Source organism: Rissa tridactyla, chromosome 2 (genome assembly GCF_028500815.1).
Source record: "Rissa tridactyla isolate bRisTri1 chromosome 2, bRisTri1.patW.cur.20221130, whole genome shotgun sequence".
Lineage (NCBI taxonomy): Eukaryota > Metazoa > Chordata > Aves > Charadriiformes > Laridae > Rissa > Rissa tridactyla.
This window is the reverse complement of record NC_071467.1, coordinates 85,527,734-85,546,460: the sequence shown is the minus strand read 5'-3', so window position 1 is coordinate 85,546,460 and position 18,727 is coordinate 85,527,734. Positions and strand designations below refer to the sequence as shown.

General features: G+C 33.7%; 1 protein-coding gene across 1 annotated transcript in view; it reads left to right on the top strand.

Moving 5' to 3' along the window:
- Positions 1-18,727, top strand: part of CDH10 (cadherin 10) — a 65,158-nt gene that overhangs the window by 34,875 nt on the left and 11,556 nt on the right. Inside the window, exons 3-8 of the mRNA XM_054191295.1 lie at positions 1,572-1,691; positions 2,273-2,440; positions 7,594-7,781; positions 10,670-10,923; positions 14,171-14,307; positions 16,585-16,706. Coding sequence (XP_054047270.1) covers positions 1,572-1,691; positions 2,273-2,440; positions 7,594-7,781; positions 10,670-10,923; positions 14,171-14,307; positions 16,585-16,706 — 989 coding nt within the window. The remainder of the gene's footprint in view (positions 1-1,571; positions 1,692-2,272; positions 2,441-7,593; positions 7,782-10,669; positions 10,924-14,170; positions 14,308-16,584; positions 16,707-18,727) is intronic.

Genomic DNA, 18,727 nt, shown 5'->3' with positions numbered 1-18,727 from the left:
TTTATGACAGCTCTACCACCCCTACATTCTTATATTTTAAAGATGTTCAGATTTTCAGTTTCAGGCCTAGTCTAGATGATCATTAAAGCAATCATTATTACAGCGGATGGTATTCATAATTTTTATCTTATTTTTTCATTATACTTGTGTAGAAGTATTTTTATATATTTATATTTACATATACTTATGTAGAAGATTTTTTAAATCTTCTTTTGTGTTTGAGGCTTTTTTCAGTTAAACCATTTATTCATTCCATTTTAATATCAGTAATAACATAACCAGGAATTTGCCTATTATGCCTTCTTTATGATATGCAAGTTCTCTTTGGAACTCACTGAAGCAAGGGTTTCTGTTCTAAAACAGTTGAGTGTTTCTGATAACTCATCTCTGATTCAACAATTATGCACTTGCTCATTCCATTGATATTGGCGCAATTGTTCACATGATTGAACAACCGACTTGTCAAAAGCAGATTTGTCATCGTCTTGTGAAATCCCAAACTGGGGAAGCATAGCATTTGCTTCTATTTGCCTTTCTATGTATGCTAAAATAAATATGCAATAGTCACACTATGAGAAGGAATAAATAGTTGTGCCAAGTGTCTCGGATTTACAGGTGCTTTGTTTCACAATCTTTGGCAGTATTTGGTGGAAGGCAAGGAGAAAAAGGGTTCAAAGTTCTCATCCTCAGAATAGCCCGTGGCTAAGTAGCCATACGCATATGATGATTTCTTTTTTTTTCTTTGGTTTTTTTTTTCCCACTCCTTTCCTATATACTCAAAATGATATCTGCACTTTATGGAGGTACAATAGGGGAGATCCTTGTTGATACTTGATTTCTCTGGTGGAAGAGTTGAACAGGATGTAGAAACTATTTTGATTCAGCAAGAAATGGCAGAAGCAATTCTAAGCATTTCATGTTTTGAAGAACAGGTATATTCCACTAAAATTTAGAGATGGTCTTTAAGATTAGAAAGTTTTCTGGAGTCTAAATAACCAGCAGATTTCAAAGTTTATATAGCAGTCTTTCTTCTGGTGGTATCTATCTGTATTAACACTTAGAAGGTAGGGAGTGCAAATTACTAGTTTTTCCCAAGTTCCAACGACCTATTTAATCATCTTTTTCTGTCATGGTCTTGCATGTGCGGTTTCATATCATGTAGACATCATTGGACAGAAATAAAAGGAAAAAAAAAAATCTGTTCTAGGTAACGGAAAGCAGACATTTATTGTAATAAAAACAAATAAGTCTTCTGAAAAGAGGAAGTGAGTACATAAGTATGAAATTATTGTAGCTGAGCAAGGATAAGAATACAGTTCAACTATAGAGCTATTGTTTGCCTTTGCTAATTAGATCTTAATCACGCACATGGGATGAGGAAAGTTTAGATTCAATTTATGTAGAATGAGATCCTAAAATAGGAAAGAATGTACCTGAAGTTGACTATCAGATCAAATATATTTGAAACGTCCAATTGACATTAGCTGAAATTTTCTTTGGGATCTGCTCAAATGCAAATTGATGTTCTGGGACCTCCACCTAGTTCACTAAGTTGACTTTGGCTGTTTCAGGTACTTCTGTGGTGCAAGTTACAGCTACTGATGCCGATGACCCTTCATACGGAAACAGTGCCAGAGTAATTTACAGCATACTTCAGGGACAGCCATATTTCTCTGTGGAACCAGAAACAGGTCAGGAAAATTGTCATTATTTCCATTTATCATAAACTGTAGATTTTTTTCCTTCATTTTATAAATCCTATATCACCTAAAAAAATACTTTTAAAAACTAACTGAAATGAAGTAATATTTCTTGATTTTTTCCCTCGTAACTTAGAGTTCTTACAGCTGACAGTATGAAGCATAAGTAACTTTACAGTGGTACTATTGATAACTTAAGGATCTAAGTAACAACATGTCTGATAAAGGCAAGAATAAAGGTTTGTGTCCTAGAAAATGTTTTTTTTTTTTTTCTTAATGGACTAATAAAAGGCATTATTTCTAGGCATAAACCTTGTGTGTAAATATTTTGAATCATTTTTAACATGAAATGTAACCGGAAAGGGAGCTGTGATGTAGAACTAAGGTTTGTTCAACAGCCTGTACTGAAGGCTATTTATAAAGCTTATGAACAGAAATTTGTACTTTAAAACATGAAATTAATACTTTAGAAATGTATTTCACAGACTAATACAAAAAAGATGCAACAGATTGCTGCACATCAAAAATAAGGAGGTTATTAACAATTTTTGTTTTTTCTTTATTTATTTAAGGCATCATCAGGACTGCTTTGCCAAACATGAACAGAGAGAACAGGGAGCAGTACCAAGTAGTTATCCAGGCAAAGGACATGGGAGGCCAGATGGGTGGATTATCAGGGACCACCACCGTGAACATCACTTTGACTGATGTCAATGACAATCCACCTCGATTCCCCCAGAGTAAGCTGCATTTAATAGTTGCCTTGCACTGTAAAAGCTTCAAACTAAAGAGTTAAGCAACGACCATCTGGTTTAATTTAGAGTAAATCTAGATTATGGGGCACACATGAACAAAAGGCTTATGTACTGATTTATTCACTATTATTAAAGCAGTATATTAAATGTTACAGCATTTGTTTGTTAGGAAACAACAGTTACATGGTCAAATATAACTGCAGCAAACCTGAAATACTTTCCAGTACTATGGGAGGGGGTGGTAGGTGGACTCATAAGAGCATTAGAGCAATGTTTTTCTTTTCCCTTACCTATTGCTTAAATCCTACATGCTCCCCCACTGCAAATAAAACATGTAGCAATTCTGGATATACAGAAATGTTTGAATTGTAGTGTCTACTTAAATATTTAATCATAAAGAACGTGGAAAAGAAATTACTTGAAGGGAATCAAGCAGATTTATACTTTTCCAGTTGTAGTGCTACAAAACCTAATAGAAAATTTCCCAAAGGAAAGTAAAAGACATTCAACTTTTTTTATTTTTTTTTACAGCTTAAGTTTACCAAAGCGTTGTATAATGCTTTAACTTCCGATAGTACAGCTATCAGGACTTTGTATCCTTGAACTAAAATATAAAAACATTCCTGGTCTCTATGTAATATGGAGATGTTAAATTATGTAACATCAAACTTGTTAAAGGTTAACCATTTTAAATACGTTTGAAGCCTTTTGCATGTACTGAAGTTGTAATAGTTGCAAGATGGTTTGGACACACTTAATAGCTAAAGGATTTAGAGTAACCTCACCACCCATTTTTTCTTCTGTATGACTCTACTGAATCCAGTAGTTACTGATGATCAGCCTTCACGCTCAAAATAACACAATCAGCTTCAAATGAGTCTGATTTTTATGTGCTCTTTATGGTACAAATGGAGTACATAATTTTGTTCAATTTAATATTGTAGTTAACATATATGTGGTTAGCTAAGATGTTTATCAGCCTGTGATTTCATAGACACACTCAAAATAGAAAAAGCATAAACAATCAAGTACTTAAAATTTGTGCATTTCCACACATGCCCTATTCTGGACAGAATTTATTGTTAATTTGTCATTTTGTGTTCTTTGTATTTCCATAACTTTTTGATTTATTATTTTTCTTGTTTCCATTTGTATATAGAGGATTATGGTAATTCCAGTCCTGTGTAAGTAAGGAATGCTGTATTACTCCTCTCCGGACCTATTGAGGAAGACTATTTGAAGAGGTGTCATGTTCAAAGCTTTATGGGAAAGCTAATTTCAACAGTTAAATTTAAGACAGCACATAATCATCAAACATGCATATTTATGCCCTTCTTTTTTTTCCTCTTGTTTTTTTAAAGTGCATTAAATTAATACTTAGAATGATGGAATCAACTTTCTAGAACATTTTTAAATTGCTTATCTGTCAGTCCAACATCATATTTGAGTCAGATGAAGATCTGATGTAGCATCTCAGAAATATCTCTGCATTTTTCTGTCAGTGTAAATCAGATGCGACCTTTGCTTTAAAGAAAATTTTAGTTTAACTTTCATGGGGTTTTTTTTGTTGTTGTTTTGTTTTGTTTTTCTCTATACATTCTCTCTGCTGACAGCTTTGCTAGACATAAATTTATCTAGCATTTATAAACTAATTAAAACTAACACATTTATAAAGCTGACTGATTTTACTAGATATATGAAAGTAAAAATAGCTATTGACTTTTTAAAAAATCTTTATATTCAATCTCAAAATGCAAATAGAAATTATAATGATTCCTGATTTTAATAGAGTTCAATAAGACTACTGGAATTGATACTGATTAAGTTAAATTATTCTTATTCTGTTCCATTAATAAAAACCAGATGTTCATGTATTAGGTTCATGAAACAATCATATTTGCATCAGATTTATAAATTACCAGAAAAAATATTAAAAGGTCTGTTATATTTTCACAGAACTCAGCATATTACAACTACATGTTTCAATAAGATGTTTCGTAACAAATTAAACTTCTCCCAAAAGAAACTCAGAATTGTGAAAAACTTTACATATTTTATTTTATCATACTTTCTCAAAACAAAACAAAACAGAAGAGCTGTTAATTCCTCTCTCTTTTTTTTTTTTTTATTCCTCTGTTTAGATTACAGAACAAGGACTTCTCAGAATATTTTTCTCTTTTTAAAGATCTCCTGAAAACCATATAGGTAGCAGTGTCTCTTCTTCTGAGGAAACACGATAAAATTTAAAATGTTATCAAGGTTCTGCACAAAAAGGCCATCAACTGCAATATTTCCAAGTATTCTCAGAAGTGAGGAGATGGTGTTGACCAATGATAAATGGAAAAAGTGTTTTATGGACTTAGGAGCCTGAGTCTGACAGAAACTCAGTGCATCTGAGTTATGGCAGCCCACGTCTCCTGTGAGACTACAGCCTGTATTACTCTCTAAAAATATTTACCTCTACATTATGTGCCTATTCAAGAGTAAATGGGCAGAAGGGTAAACATGAATAAGATTGCTTTTTCATTTTTATGACTGAATGAAGTATTTCCAGACACAGGTGTGTAGATTTTAATCTTCCAGCTGATTTCCACTCTCCTTAGTATATGGAAAAGCTTTTCCTTTCCTTGATCCTCCCATTTTTATTCCTGACACACATAAATGAAAGAACATGACTCACTGGAGTAAATGCAAACAGTAAATCACTTTCCTTGAGGAAGAAGAGAAGTGAGAGAAAAAGGATAGACAGCAGAGTTTTACAAGAATAATTCTAGTGTGGTGCAGTTCGTGTTCTGATACAGTGTCTCAAGCTGCACTGCATCCCATACTTAGTCAATGCATTAAATGTCTTCAGTGACAAAAATAATAAAATGAAGTGTCTCATACCACGGTTGAGATTTCTATAAGTGGGTAGGTTAGACATAAAATTATTTTTCAGATGATAGGTTTCTGGTTATTATCGCTGTCTGTTTCCACTACCTTATTAGCAATTCAAGATATGAGCTCTTACCACTTTGTAGACTAAATTAATGAGTTGGGTATTGCAGTGGGAGTCAAAGTAGTGTCCACAAGGGATAACTTGGGGATGTAGTTTTAAACACTCCAGAAAAAAATGGGGGGGATAGTTGACACAGCATAGAACTAATTATAACATATAAATATTAATTGGGAAAAAAGTGGTCTTTGACCATAGTCTCACATAGTACCGAATAGATACTAAATGGGAGCAGAGGCTATTTTTGCTTCTGTTCTTTTTACCATTAGGCGATTACAGAGAGATTATACACTAACGTAGCAAAGTACACAGATTTAAGTATTAGAGAAAGGTAATGAAAATGTCAGAGCAAACGCAAGATAAATCACTTGTTTGAAACACTAAAATGCAACAGAGCAAACACAAATTCATATAAGCAGAATGTGGAGTGTATATGGCCATCAAGTATTAATTCTGCTGCTCTATATCACTTTCATATCAAAAGCTACCTAAGTAAAATTGTATGAAGAAATTAAGAAATTCAATTTCAATATTTTTCATTCAACGTTTTATTATAAACGATATGTGAATGTGTGTATTTTTTTGAATTTTTGCTTTTTTTTTCTTTTCTTTTCGGTTTGGTAAACTGTAATTTAACAGAACAGAAAAAACCTAGTTCTGTAGAATGAAAGAAAGTCTCAAATATCCCAATGAATAATAAGGTTTTTTTTTTCAGTTAGTGTTCCCAAAACCAAAACCAGTTCCTTTGTCACTCTGTAGCTGGCTTGTAATATACTCTATTAAGAGACGCTGATAATCCTCACATGACTCACCTGTGCTTTCCTGACGATCTGATAAAATCAATGTGCCAGTGGCCTTCCCGTACTGCGTTACCACTGCTCTGTCCCCATGATTCTTCCTGATCACACAAAACTAATAACCCCCTTTATGGACTTTTCTGTACTTCTTATTTGTAACAAGATATATATGTGCTGCCTTTGGGGGAGCCTATTTCACTTTTTCCTGTTGTGGTTGCTGGCCTTTACCACTTCCGTTTTTGTGGTGCTGTTAACTGAACTCTCTTTCTAACTCACTTTACTTACCTTAGGAAGTCTCGAAGTAAAATGTCAAATCTTGGAACACTTAACTAAGGCCAGAGAAGAAAATGTTTTTCAGTAGAGCTTTGATGACTTAACTTTCATCTTTGGAATGACAGCTGTATCTGCATTCATTTTAAAATCTTCTTCTGAGAATTCTTCACAGTGCGTTATGTGCCCCACATGTTTTTCTACCCTATGTTCTGAAAGATGGGACCAGAGATCTCAACCTTTTTTTTCAGTTTTCACAGTAAAGCTAGGATATAGAATACTAAAATGTATGGTAAGATATTTATTTCAATTTATTGCAGTATGTCTGAATGATGACAGTTTTATTCCTATGGGTTTTTATCAGCTGTATGACACCACAATAAAGGGATACAACTGAGAGTAGCACAAAACCAAAAACTGCAATGTTCATAAGCCCTATTTAAGTATAAATTAACTGCTTTAACAAGTATAGGCACACCTTCTGTTTGTGGATTTTCAAAACCCTATCCTTGCATTAAGATGTCATTCAAATTTATTTAACACTGTATCTGACGATCTAATTTTGAAAGCTGAAATTGCTTAGAATTGTCCAGCAAAGTCAGGGAGTTCTGTTCTTTGTTCTTTGTATTGCTTCCACGATAAAATAGATGTAAAATGTATATCAGAAGATTCACCTTAGATATTAAGGGGAAAAAAGCAGAATGAAGCCTGAAAAGAGCACAGAACTGTTTTTCCAGATGATGTTTCAGGAATGTCATCAACAAGAAAAGTACAGACATGGTTGATTCTTCTTTGAGATAGAAGAATAAAGGTCTTTTTCAAGCCAATTTTTCTATGATTTTGTTTTTTGATGATTTTGGTTTTCGATGATTTTGTTTTCAGTCTTCTACCTGAAGTTTTCCCCTGCATAGTTCTCTGACTCACATTTTGCCTATCCTCCCAATATTAAACGGCAAGCTCTCTAAAACATAAAAGATACACAAAAATATGTAATCAGCTATTGTGTGACACAATGTTACTTAATGCATGTGTAATGGCTTATGGGGGTCCTGAGTGGCTCTTTGTCTCTTTGACAGGTACCATCCACCTCCGCATTCCTGAGTCCTCCCCAGTTGGGACAGCCATTGGCAGTGTCAAAGCCACAGATGCAGACACTGGAAAAAATGCAGAAGTAGAATACAGAATTATAGATGGCGATGGGACAGATATGTTTGATATTGTGACACAGAAGGACACACAGGAAGGCATCATAACTGTGCGAAAGGTGTCTATTAACAACATCCACTAAATGGTTTTGGTGTCAATGTTATGCCACAAATGTTCTTTGGAAAAAAGTGCTTAGGTCATATGGTATGTTCTGACTATTTAGCACTTGCAAGCATCTCCCATCAGTGACTGAACAGTACTATTTCCTTTTAAGATGAACTGGAAATAACACGTGGTAACAACATCTGAGCTGCAGCATAGGTTTAAAGCATCATTGCCAGGAAAGTATGTAAAAAATGCACCATCCCCAATGTGCTAGTACTAATTGTCTATGTGATTTCAAATACAGACTTCTTTAGTAATTATGTAATCTCTATTTTCTTCAGCAAGCAATATGCAGTTCACTCACTACTGAGAGACATAGGTTTCCATTACCTAGGAGATTCTCATCAACACAGGTGACCAGCATATGCCAGAACGCAAACACACTCACGGAAACAGAGTCACAAGCTACATTGTTTTGTTCCTATTTCGAACACATCAGCCGGTTAACGCATGAGCAGAGAATAATGACGGTGTCCCTGTTTCAGAGCTAGCTTTATTTCTGCCCTCTGCCTTCATGTCAGTGCACTTTCAGAAGCGTAAGGTCTCACTTTTAGAAGTGCCATTCTCCTGCTTTTCAGCAATTTCCCTTCCAGAAGTCCCTCAGTCCTTTTCTTTGGCATTTTCAGATGTGTTTCTAAAGAGTTCAAGCAGCATTTCTAACATAAAGCACTGTTTATATTAGCTTTTAAAACAAATCTCCTTAAGCAGAGAATAACAAATTAAACACTACTACAAAATATATCTCTGCATCTCTTGATAATCACAGCCAAGGAAAAGATAAGTTCTGCAAAGATCAGAGTGTGTTCCTTTTTAATCTCTATGTTCTATCCTCATAGTCAGCATTGTAGTTTATCTGGGAAGGACTGAAAATACAAAGTTTGGGGGCCAATATTTTTCCTTTTTCTAGAAGTTTGCGAAGGCTTCTCTTGAGATGCTCTTTTCTTGCTTGATTCGAGTTTTTCCCACAGACTGCTATTATACTAAATCAACACAGTCTTGAAAACACAGTCTAATAAATGGATCAAGCATAAAAAATTCTTAAGCTATAACACAGCAGCTCCAAAAATGTCACCAATAAATGCTAATGAACAAGAACTTCTCATTTTGTCATTAGCAATCTGACACATTTTGCTATTTTCAGGATGCTTTCTCATATTGATAAATAAGTAGCTTATATGGATGGCACAAACAGCAGCATTAACTAGCAAGGAAGAAGATATGCTCTGTTTGTTCATTTATGAAAATGTTCTTTTTTTTTTATTATTTAGACACATTGATTTCTGTTTTCAATGGTGAATAAGTACAAATAGCTGGCATTCCTTTACTGAGCCCTTACGTTACTTAGTCTGAATTTAATATTTGCTGCAGAAGAACTTTTCCTATACAAGTTTTTCTATACAAGTTCTCACAGACAAAATAATTGCTTTGCCGCAATTTCATATATTTGGGCAACAACTTTGTGCATTACTGCTGATATGTTGGAATACTTGTATAATCCACGCATTTTATATCCATGTGTCGTAGCGTAGCCTGAAGAGATGTCCAAATGGACGTGAATGTACTAGAAGGAAGTTAACTACATCTGTGTGGTGCACCTTCTGGCAAATTAAGCCAGCTAATTAGAATAAAGCAGGACTAACATGGCTTCTTTGCTTCTAGGCTTGAAGCCAGCATCCCTTAACAGCAGCATGCTGCACTTAATAGACGCAGCGATAGTCTCAGATCTAGCTTAAATAGCAGCAGTGTTGCATTTCTCAATTATATTCATAGATATTCTCCCTTCTGCTCTAACCACTGTTTTAAAACAAGTTTGGGGCAGTAGGAAAACTCATTCTTTTACTGGACTGCATTTTTCTGCTCTTAAATAGAATATTTGAATTTCTGGCATCTTTCATGGGCATTAATTTATACTTAAAAGCAGTTAGGCAGAAAAAACAAGTCTTCTCCCACCCATTTTAATGAATGAAAACCATGAGTTTGATATCTCCCTGAGATTTTGGGGGAGTTAAGGGAGTCTTTGTGTCAGAAAGGTAAATTCTCAGCTTGCTCATTTCCTCAATATCATTAATTAGCTAACACTTTTCTTCTATGACAGTTAGAAAAATTTGAAGGAATAGAGGTTCTTTTCTATCCAAAATCATTTCTAATTATAACCCTGAACATGTCCTCCTTCCATTTTAAAAAGGAACTGCTGACAAAAATGTCAAATCTATTTTGCAAAAAGAAAAAAAAATCTCTGATGTTGGATTCATTAAATTAAATGAAAAGGAACAAGATTAATCTCTTACTATTTCACTAGATATAGAGAACTTTGACACACACCCCCTCCTTAAAAGAAACGTGAAACATTCCTGATACTTGAGGCCAGTTACACTTGTTTAATAATAAGGATACTCAGTCCATTTTGAGTATCCAAGAGTTTATAGTATTTCCTGAGAAATATTAGTATTAAGTACCTTCTTCTGAACTGTCAGTATTTCAAATCTGTATTTCAAGTATTTTAAATGACCATATGATTGTTTCAAATCAATATTCTTGTGAAACAGCTGCAAAAATCACAAAATAATTGGTAAAATTGCACTGAAAACCTTTTTGTCATTGGTGCTATGATAATTCAAATAATATTTAGGAAGAGAAACTTCCTCCAAAAACAATGGAAGTTTCTCACTAGAGAAAGTGATCCCTATGCTGTGGAAAATTTGAACTGTATTGTGGTTCCCCCAACCCAGGGCAAGATCTGACAAGGCTTTGAGTCCTCTTCACTTTCCATTATGTAGATAGGTCAACATCTGTCAATATGTAATGTAATTTAATAAAGTATATCCTCATCTTAATTTTTAGCCACTGGACTATGAGACAAGACGACTTTATACCTTAAAAGTAGAAGCTGAGAATACCCATGTGGATCCACGCTTCTATTATCTTGGGCCTTTCAAAGATACAACTATTGTGAAGATCTCTGTAGAAGATGTAGATGAACCTCCTGTCTTCAGCAGATCTTCTTACCTTTTTGAGGTGCATGAAGATATTGAGTTGGGGACAATAATAGGAACAGTAATGGCACGGGATCCTGATTCAGCCTCAAGTCCAATAAGGTAGTACTCTACTCTGTAAATACATCATTTGCTAAAAAAAATTAAGAGAAATGGTAATACAACATGAATTTTCATGTAAACGTAGCGCACAGGAAAAAGATGCTAATGTTTTTTTCTGTTATTTGTTAGTGTCCCAGAGACAGACAGAATTGAGAATGATGCTATCCATCAGCCTCTGAACACCTCAGGGAACAGCCGTTCACTTGCACACAAGAGATGTAGGAAATGTTTTCTAGTACTTCAAATCTCAGAAAATTTATAAAATTACACATTGATTTCAAGTAGGTTCCTAATGAGTACTTTTTGCTTCGCACTGTGAAAAAGCGTCAAACCTGTCTATCACCCAGGATGGGCACAGAGCTTTCTAATTCTTCCTCTGGGCAGTCCTGGAAAGTATGCAGTCCGGATCTCACCTGCTCTGGTTGGTGCGTTCGGCTTTGTAGGTTTGTCAGAGTGATTGCTATACAGGATAAAATTATCTTTGTGTGTGCTCAAACACCCCAAAGAATTAGACATGAAAAGATTAATATATTCAAAAATCTTTTTTATATATACTACTAGATGCTACATACTACAACGCATATAGCTGAATGCAGTAAACTATATTTTGGTGTGGGATTTTTTTGTTTGTTTTTCTATAACAAGCTTTAAGAAACAGGTAAGGCAATGCTGTCCAAGAGGGATATGTGTTGTCTGAAATACTGAACGAAGTACAAAAATCACATTCTGGCAAAAGAACCCTATTTACTGACCTTGAAGTCAATTGTCACATACTTCTTAATGAGGCCCAGATGGTAAAACTGGATTAGGAAATGAAACTGAATCTAATTTTCTCCTATGGTGATTTGTGTGTATGGAAAAGAGATAACACCAAGCCTCTAAAATTTAAGAATATATAAATAACTTAGCATTGCATCTTTTATCCACTCTAATTGCATAAGACAACTGACAATTTTAGAAGTTACATTTTCTTAATTGTGACTGGAAAAAGAACAAACAAATGAGCTTTGGTTCATTTTGTTTGTGACGCAACTTGGCGACCTGAAGAACTGTGGCAGGTATTTCCCTCATCACTATTTACACAGAGTAGCAACCTAGAGATTATTTTATATAATTTTTCTATGTCCTGTTGATTTTTCTTTCATTCTCTCATAGAAAATAATTTAGAAGAGGCAGGTGGAGCAAATCAATAGTAATAAGGACAAAGAAATTTCTAAAAAATTGAAAGGTACCATTGAACCTATATATTTGGTTCGCTTGAAGAAAAACATCAAAGATATATGTGAAAATGCTATTCATAGTACATTCATTTCTTTTAGCTTTCATTTAATGCTATCTAGTTGAAGACAAGAACTTTAAAACAATTTACATTGCATAGATTGAATTCTCTTTAGTATTTTCTTTGCTTCTCAACTTCCAAAGCAACCTTGTATATTCCTTCAAACAATAATTACTTAGGACAAGTTTTTACAAGCTTTTATTTCTTACAATATCAATATTAAATACAAAGTACTATGTCTATACCCCAGAAGTGAAAAGCTAACATTTAAACAAAAGTATTTTGAAAGTTGTCATATTTTGAAATTAGGGCAGTTTGTAAACTATTTTAATACTACTATTAAAAAAAAATATTACAGCTGCAAGTTGTAGATCGATTCTTTTTTTTTTTTCTGTTTAGGTGTTTATTTTAAAATATTCATTTCTGTTTATTAAAATTCTGTATGTTAGACTTCCTAGAAATTGAGTGCAAATAGCTTCCTGATGCATTAATTTCTCTTTCTGTTCAATTAATATCTTTTGAAAATAATAAATTTGGTAACATTTTCAGGCCATCAGAAGTAATATGATATAGTAAAAGTATGTGATTATCTCATGGCTATTATGAAATAGTATGGAATTTTTACTAAAACAATGTAGAAGAGGTCTCATCAGCTGGCAAACGGATTATTGCCTATTGAAAACTTAGCTAGAGTGCTTTCGAAATAAGTTTTTTTCCTCACTAAAACTCCTTCCATGGATGAAGTAAAATCAAATGCTTATCATGTAAGCCCAATAGTCTTAAATATAATTTCTCGGAAAAATAGCAGGTTTTTGTTTAATTCTAACTACCAATTATTAATGTCAGCTAGTAGTAAAAAAAATAATTTGAGCAAGTCTTTCCTGCACTTTCAGAAGTCTTTTTTGGCTGTTCTAATTTCCTTTTGTTTTGTTCTTGTATTCATTTTGGTGTTGGCTTTTTTGTTGGTTTTTTTTTGTTTGTTTTACATATTTATGTTATTATGTGTGGTGGAATGAGCAAACAAAACTCACCAAAATGTTACAGACATTATATTCATATTACAGCAGTTTTTCATTTGGCTCAATTTAGTTAAGTACTGTAAGTAAAAAGAGATACACTTGATGAATTGTTTAGATCACTCATAAAAGTTCACAGAAACATGAACAATTGTTTCTACTGCACTGTACAAGTGTACTAGCAGACTTTCTTTTTTTTTTTTTATTTGTCCCAATTCTGCCAGGTTGTTAGACAAATGTTCTGTGCTTCACAAAATCTTACACTTAATTCCACATCAAAGGTTTAATCATAACTTTGGACGCAGTGTTAAATATTATAAAAAATGGAGGAAAGAGCAATTTTCTGATTATAGTTTGACATTCTGCCATATTGTGTTAGTAGAAGTTTTGCCTGCAGAAGCATAGCAATTATAACAACATAGAAGGTCCTTTAACATCAGTATGTTCATGAAAGTGAAAGTTCTGCATGTGAACTTATTTTTATAGAGATTTTTTTAACTTGATCTCTAGCAAATTAATATATCATAAAGTGTAGAAGCTGAGCTTATAAACATACTTTTGAAAAGCTCATAAATTAGCTGTCAGTCTCAGTCTGAAGGAACAGTACATCAAAAGCAATTTTCCTTTCAGGATTAAAACAATTCTTTAACCCTATATTGAAATTCTGACTTATTTTTTATGATTCTTATATATGTCTATAAAAGCTCAGATGATCAAATATTACACTATTGTATCATATTTATGAAATTCTTGCAATTTTTATTCCTCATTCTATGGAACTAAACTTGAGAATTTTCATAAGTTTTTATAGAAACTGAATGCAAGTCTTCTCAAAATTAACCTTTGTAATGAAATGTATAGAACCTAAAAGCTTTATTGACTTGCTGTGAAACATGCTTTCTTCCATTTTCCATCATTTTGAGAATGTGTTTTCTTTCTCTATCATATTTAGGTTTTCTCTGGATCGTCATACTGACCTTGACAGGATATTTAATATCCATTCTGGAAATGGGTCCATCTATACTTCTAAGCCACTTGACCGTGAGATATCACAATGGCACAATCTTAGCGTTATAGCAGCTGAGATCAGTAAGCCAATTTGGTCTCTTTTTCCTTTCAGTTTTCCGTAACCTGCAAAGTTACAGCTGTGACTTCATGAGAAAAAGCCTCCCTTCCTTCCCCCCGTGCCCCATTCTATTAGATATTCTGGGAAAGTAAATTGGGGGTAGCTAAGCCCAGCTGTTTCCTCATAACGTTTTTCCTCCCCAACTTACACCACTGATGTTTAATGTCCCAGTTACTTCTGCTATGTTACCCAATCAAATAATGACACTGGAGTAATCCTGGTTTTTTCCTTTTCTTTGAGGACAATTGCATTATTTTGCTGTTAAAGTAGCAGAGTTCAGGATGGTAATCCATGTTTTTGTCTCTATCATTTTCTTCATTTCCTTAGAAATATTTTCACTATCTCTTCCTATGGTATCTACAGCTCTTGGAATCAACACATCTTACAAGTTAGGTTCAAACTGATCCCTAAACTGTAGCATTTCTTAGACTATTTACATCGGGTCTCTGTAGATATTTTCATGTTAAAAGTACAAAGAGTCTAAACTACTACAAGTCCTAAACCTTCCACAATATTGAGATTAAGTCCAATCGCCCGACAGAAAATTTTCTGAGGGACAAAGGGCTGATCTTTGAAATCAGCTACTGAGGATCATTTGCTTTCAAAGACACTGTTTTTTCAGGGTTAATTCTGGATCAGTGAAAAAAAAAAGAAAACATTGCTGGTCAGTAGTGAAACATGGCTGGCAAGGACCACACTGCAGAGAAGTAAATGGAGCATTGCATCCAGCCAATTAACCACTCTTAGCCTGCCTGTCCCCATTTCTGTAGTTCAGGGTAACAGGCTGCTCGTACCGAGCACATCCATTAGCTGTACTTTTTTTTTTTTTAACCTTTTTTTTTTTCCCTTGAGATGCATGGTCCTGAGCTTACAATCATTCACAGTGCTGTCCAGTGTTGTAAGAATACTTTTCAGAAGTATTTATAAAATGAAAAACCCTAGTATCCTTGTATGCTTATATCATAGGGATAAACTTACTTCCCTCTCAGGACACTTTGAGGAAATTTGCATTCTGGACCTTGTAGGAGTAGCTAGCATTCTCCAAAGAGGTACATTAGTTTTGGAGAAAGAAGCGAAGAGGGAGATTTAAGTCTTCAAAACTTTAAAAATATTACCTGTGAAGCATGACTCAATGGGAAAGAATTGTTAAGAATAGATCATATTTGGAAAGTCAGTACAAAAATGCAAAAGGCTATGAAAAACAGTGCCCTAAACCTGCCATTTTAAATAATTCAATATGTCAAAAAGGTCCACATCACACTCTGTAGCAAAGGTGTTATTAATAACAAGTGAACTTAATGCCAGCTACTCCTAAATTTCTACTGTTTTATTTGAAAAAGTTTAAAAGGAAAACGAAATCAGTAGTTCTGAATCATCTCTATTGTTACTTATCCCATTCTACTGAAGTTAGAAAATCATATAGTATTTAGCTACCATCTAGCAGAATTCCAAGAAACTTGGAATTGGCTTCAATTTTTTACACCCAGTCATTATTTCAGATTCTTGGTACGGCAACTAGACCAGCAAGTGAGAAAAGGGACTCTTGTATTCCCAAATTAACCTATACTTATGAGAGGGCACTCCAAATAATACTAGGGTTATGGCATTGGAAAAGGGGGAGATTACTATTCTTCTTTCTTAACCTAAGGTCTGAAAATCTACACATATATTTTAAGGCAATTTAAACATAAAAACTCTAATAAATTTTTTACCAGATATTTTGGGGGATACTTTCATTGGCTTTGTTGGAATTCCTCCACACTTATTAAGGCATGAGAGAGAGAAAGTCAGGCTTCAAAAATTTTCAAAACAGCACAAAGTCAATAATGTATTTTCTGTGTAAAACAAAACAGATCACAAATAATTTTAAAAAAAAAAATCAAAACCTTACAGCAGAATAATACTCTTGAGCCCTCCCAATAATGAAATTTGTCATTAGAGTAGTGGGCATATTTTTCATATATTATATTTATATAGATTATTAACAGTTGCAGCCCCTATTTTTCGTGTAAAATCTTAATTGCTCACTAAATACCAATACTTTAATTTATTTTTCACTCTAAGTGAAATATCTCCGTATTTTTCAGGAGGCCAAATTCTTACCTGTTATCAGTTTGTACGTTAAATTTTGACCAGTTTCATACCTAATTTTGCATGTCTATTGCTCACAGAATTTGGAAGAAAGCAGAAAACTTTTAGTGGGAAAATAAACTCATTATTCTTCTCTCTTCTTCTGTCAGACAACCCCAAAGATACTACTCGTGTTCCTGTCTACGTAAGAATTTTGGATGTTAATGACAATGCCCCACAGTTTGCTGTATTCTATGATACTTTTGTCTGTGAAAATGCAAGAGCCGGCCAGGTATGCCTTTGATAAACACTTTCCACTATCCAGTTTTGCTAGGGCACTCAACTGTAGACCATTCTTGCCTGTTGCTTGGGAGAAATCATGTCCGAAATAGCTTTTGAAAAGTTAAAAATGAAAGCAAAGTAGCTCTGTAGGTGAGGCTTAGAGTGAAATATCAGTGAAATATGTTACAACAGCATCAGTATTTAAATTACCACTTTTCTTTACCTAACTCTGTGGGACTGTTAAATCCTGACTAGGTATGTCCAAGAGACATGGTCATAATTAGTTTCACCATTATCTTCACAAAGTAAAATGTTATATGTAACTACTGGAAAGTTTTATCTATATTTTCAATAATTCTCAAATAACAATCCATGCAGACGGTGGCGATTATAGACATTTCCATCTGTCATACCTTTTTTAATTTTGTTGTTGTTAGATTTATCTTTTATTATGGCACCAAAAAACTTTCGAAAAGAGAATACAAAGCATATATCTTTTGAACTGATAACATAATATTTTGGTTTGCCTCTCAGAGGCTACAGAATGTGTACTTCAGTTTAAGTGAAATGACGGGCTAATAGGCAGGTGCTTATTAGAACTGCTTAAAAATAATTTCCTATTACAGCACAGCATATTCCAGAGCACGGTCAGCCAATAATAAGTCCTTTAAAATGGTAGCAGTACTACCTCAGTGCAATCATTTTAGCACCTTTGAACAGAACATGGGAGAAGCACTTGCTTGTCTTAACTGTTTTGAGTCCTGTAGGTATGGCATTCAGGTTGTATTACAAATTTCACATTCAGGTTGACATTCTTCTATCTAAAGTAACATCAGTTGGAAATTAGTACAGAGGATTTAAAGCCCAAAATTAAAATACATAAAATGTCTAACGGTACTGAGCAAGGGCATTTGTCTGCTACGAGAGTTATAAGATAATTGAAGCTGTTAGACAAATAGAAATCACTGGCTAAACATCCAGAATTTCTGACAGTTGCAGTGTCTTCTATAAGTGCTACAATAATATTTCAGTCACTTTCAATATGAGATATGGATTAAGAATTGGAAAAGTAGAGCACTGAATTTTCCTCTTCCAGTTCCACAAAAAAAGTCCTGGGTAAAAAAAAAAATCTAAACGCACTAATCCACAAATTTTACTCTGTTTCAGGTTTTAGAATCTGTTCTGTCCAGGTCACTAACTATGGAGGGTACAGGAAATGCTTAATAGAAGTTATATTTTCATGTAAACATATTTTGAGGAACTCTTTTTCTGAGCTATCTAGAATATTGGTGTCAGTATAATTTAAAAGTAAATATGAAAAGTTATTTCTGCATTGCACTGGTTTTCTGTTCACTTTCAGAAAAGACTGCCAGATAAAAATGGAAAAACCCACACTAATCATTTATAACTAATAAATGAGAAGCTAAATAAGTGTGTGTATCCATAAATGTTTATTTAAATTTTTGTAGAGCTCAGTAGTGTCTCCTTTATCAGAAAAAAAGTGACGTTTACTAAAAGGACCATAAATATAAACATATTTTAAAAAAAAAATCTGAATTGCAAATGATTGTTTAAAGAAAACAATTCACAGGAAGAGAAAAAAATTCAATGCAAGATAACAAGAATAATCTATTTAAATGTAACTATGTTCTTCTTGATTACTCGTAGATCATAAATAAGACTTGTTATTTTGGAATTCAGTCCATCCTGAGAGACTGAATATAATCAATCCATACTGAGCACGGTTCTCTAAGTTTGGTTCCTTCCACATTTATGCTATTTTTCTTTTCTTTCAGGTTTTCATAATTACATTTGATCCATGATCAAATTTAAATCTTCCATTCTATCACTGAAACTATTAGGATACTTCATCACTCACAAATCCTGTGGTATTCACTTAAACACTTCCTATCTCCTACTGAGAAACATTTTAATGAATATTAGAGTTCTCCAGTTCCTTTATTTCCCCTTAAAATTTCTATTTACTGGAGTCATATAATTTTTCTGTATATATATATATACACACACAAA